Here is a 3,706-nt window from a genome sequence, read left to right as displayed (position 1 = left end):
AATTATGTATTGATATAAAGTTATATTATATATATATATATATATATATATATATACTTATATAGTTGAAGTAAAACGATTCTGTTGTATTACAAACTTTGAGGCGTTTTCATTGAAATTTTAAAAGGCAGTACAAACGGTGGTCCTGACTTGGAATGGAACATCAAGCCATTTCCTGTTATTTAAACAACACGTAGAATAAGAAAACATGAAAAGGCGATAAGCCGGGCCTTAAAGTCGACTTTCACCGTTTTTTTTTTAAATGAGCATTCTTTCTACCGCAGAGTGAACAACGGCGTAGAAGTCCATCCATATATTGTCTCTCCTGGTTCAGCAGGGCGAATCTCTGATGCTTCAAAGCATTCTTCAATGATGGCTGCACATTCTCCTTCCCAAAGCAGCGTCCTCAAACCCTTGTCTGGATCTTCGCCGTTGTGGCTCAATGGGCATGGAGTGAAGGATTGGTAGAGATGAGGGAATGATTTTCTCATTTCAACGGGACCTCTCGCTCCATACTCTGCTTCCTCTTCTTTTGCTTGACATGGCTTGTATCCGACCCAAAATCGGTACTTCCTGTGTTTGATACTTACTGGTTCTCTGATTACTTGTAAGTTCTTTCCTAGACCTTTCTCGGGTTCAAACCCATTCGTCATCATAGCTGTAGCGACCATCTTGTAAACCAATGCCATAGGGATATCTTCATCATCTCCCCTACAACCTATCATGGCTAGCTCAACAGTGTGAAAATCAGCGCCCGCTAGTGATCTCTTTATGACTGGCACAGAGTTATTTGGATAATTATGGACACTTCCTTTGTCGTGAATCACGACTTCCTGATCATCCCACATGAATTTGAGAGATTGGTGTAACGAAAATGCTACTGCTCCAGCGGCGTGCAGCCAAGGTCGGCCCAACAACAGGTTATAGCTTGTTTTGATGTCCATGATAACGAACTCCACTACGAACTCCATAGGGCCCATCTATATGTGTAAATCTATTTCTCCAATCGGGTCGCTGGTTGCACCATCATAAGCTTTTACGTTGGTCCGACTCTGGCGGATTTTACCAATATCATATCCGAGCTGTTTCAGAGTCGTCACAGGGCATACATTCAGCCCAGCTCCCCCATCAATCAGTACTTGTGGGATAATTTTGTCACGGTATTTTACTGTTATGTGCAGGGTTTTATTGTGGGACTTCCCCTCTCTTGGTAATTCATCGTCAGAAAATGACAGCCTATGAGCTCGCACAACATACCCCATAATTTCGGCAAATGTTTCGCTCGTGGTGCCGATAGGTACTTGGATTTCATCCAAGGCTTTCATTAAGGCTAGACGATGTTGGGATGAACTGAATAGTAGTGACATTACTGATATCCTAGTAGGATTTTTATGCAGGTGCTCAACAATCAAATAATCCATGACCGGCATTTGCCTCAAGAAATTTCCAGCTTCACCTTCAGCTATCGGCTTCTTCTGAGGGTTTTCGCGACGAGGCACTTCGGGCACAGGTTCTTCTGGGGCATAACACCTTCCTGACCTGGTCATACCCTGAACCACATTAGCTATTTCTTTATCTTTGTTGATCATCATTTGGTGCGGTGGTTTGATCAGAAAGGGTTTATTCTCAATTGATGCTGATGTTCTGAGTACGAACGGTTCGTTGTGAACTCGAGAAACCGTTGAGGAGTACTTGAGCATGAAAGGTTCTCTTTTGGCTATGGCAGATATCTCAGATCCCTTTGTCAGAGGGTCTACCACTTCTTCTCGCTCTTGTAGTGACAATGAGGCGACAGTGCTCTCTAATCCTTCAACATTTGGACGAATTATAGTTGGGCTTTCTTCCCACTCATCACCTCTCTCTATTATGTGAATTTGGTTCCCTCCATGCTTTGGGAGAAGATTTGTGTCCACATTTGAAGGTGTTGGCTCTAAGATGAGCTCACGATTTTTAATCATGTCCTGTAATTTGTGTCTCAGGTTTATGCAATATTCAGTGGGATGGCCAGCTTGGTTAGAATGATAGGCGCAAGTGAGATCTGGCCTGTACCATTGATCAGTAGGGTTAGCAGGTTTAGGTGGGACGACATTTACTCGCCCAGCATCCCTTAGCTTGGCAAATAGACTTGTCCTCGATTCCGACAGAGGGGTGAATGCTCTCATAGGTTTCCTTTGGGGCGCCTTATAGTTTACCGGTGGAGGCTGGTTCTGAAAAGTCTGGTTTTGTGGAGCTTGGTTATCGGGTGTTAGCATTCGATAATTTGGTCGTGGAGCTCAGTTGTTTGGTGCTGGTATTTGATAGTTTTGTTGTGGGGCTTGGTAGCCAGGTTGTGCGTAGCACACGGTCATTGGGCTATATTGGGGTGAGGTGATTGTGTAGCTGGTTGGTGGAGGTGATTGGTAGTTATCTGGATTTTTGTAGATTATTTCTTTTCCTTGGTTTTTTGGACTAGTAGTTCTAGAAACACAGGCAATGTCTTCTCTTTTCTTTTTGCCACTCATGGTGCCTGACGCACCTGATCTGTTTAGTACACTAACAATCCTACCAGTTTTAAGGCCGTCTTCGATATCTGCCCCTACAGTAACTATATCTGTGAAGGAACTCCCTTTCATGGTTATCATTTATTCAAAGCAATCGGCTTCTTGGTATCGTATAAATGCAGTTACCAGCTCAGATTCAGTCATAGGAGGTTGTACACGTGCCGCTTTATCTCTCCAGCGACTAGCGTACTCTCGGTAGGTTTCAGTTGATTTCTGATGAATTTTGTCCAACGAGAAGCGATCAGGTACGTTTTTCACATTGAAGCAGAATCTTTCCATGAACGAACTCGCCATTTTCCCCATGTTTTCCACTGGCTAATATCTTGAGAAATGAACCATTCTATAGCTGTCCCTGACAGACTTCGACTAAACAACCGCATAAGAAGGGCTTCATGTCCACTACTTCCGACTAGCTGATCACAGTAAGCCCTAAAGTGGGCTCTAGGGTTGCTCGACCCGTTGAAATGATCAAATTGGGGAATGTTAAAGCCTTCAAGCAGGCCTAAATCTGGATGGATGCACAGATCAGAGTACCTCAACCCTTCTTTCTTTTTGGAGCCATGCTCCAGCTCGGCAATCTTCTTGCCCATATCTTTCTCTATTTTGTCTATTCTTGCTTTAAAGAACATTTCCATATTTTCCAATTCTGGCGAAGAGTCAATATGGGTGACATGCTCTTGAAAAGTGACATTTGGTTGTACGGGATAAGTCATCGGAACTCCTGTTGCCCGAAGGGCTTGATAACCATTTGCGTTTGTTGCGCGAACCGGTGTTTGAAATGCCGGGGTATGGTAGGAGGAGCTCCCCACATGGGTGCCATTTCGGCGTAGTGGAGTCTGGAAGGTAGCCCCAGTTTGGGTTTGAGGAAAGTGATCAGGAATTGGTAAATCCGGATTTAGGAAAGTGGGTGGAGGTCTCCTAGCCTCAGCATTCGTAGTGTTTTCTTTCTCGACCCTTACACGGTCCGCCTCTTCTCTGGCCTTAGCTAATTGTCTCATCAGTAGACTGACAACCTCTTCCACAGGCATTCTGGCTATGTCCACGGTTGGGGTACCTTCTACTAAGACATTTATCTTTGGTGGTGGAGTTTCAGGCATGTTTTCTTCTTGAGGGTTTAAGGACGCTGCGACAGCTTTTGATCGAGTGACTGGTGCTAGCGAATCGAC

The 3,706-nt window shown here is 44.2% G+C and overlaps 1 protein-coding gene across 1 annotated transcript; it reads right to left on the bottom strand.

Moving 5' to 3' along the window:
• Window positions 1-980: 980 nt before the first annotated feature.
• Window positions 981-2,252, bottom strand: LOC132601591 (uncharacterized). The gene has a single exon (XM_060314673.1). The coding sequence runs from the start codon at window positions 2,250-2,252 to the stop codon at window positions 981-983; it is 1,272 nt and encodes a 423-aa protein (XP_060170656.1).
• Between the last annotated feature and the right edge of the window lie 1,454 nt (window positions 2,253-3,706).

Source organism: Lycium barbarum, chromosome 7 (genome assembly GCF_019175385.1).
Source record: "Lycium barbarum isolate Lr01 chromosome 7, ASM1917538v2, whole genome shotgun sequence".
NCBI lineage: Eukaryota > Viridiplantae > Streptophyta > Magnoliopsida > Solanales > Solanaceae > Lycium > Lycium barbarum.
The sequence above is the reverse complement of the archived record's forward strand: the minus strand, read 5'-3'. Positions and strand labels throughout refer to the sequence as shown.

Excerpts from the sequence above, each read along its gene's own strand:
- LOC132601591 (XM_060314673.1), bottom strand. The coding sequence starts at position 2,252 with ATGCTAACACCCGATAACCAAGCTCCACAAAACCAGACTTTTCAGAAC.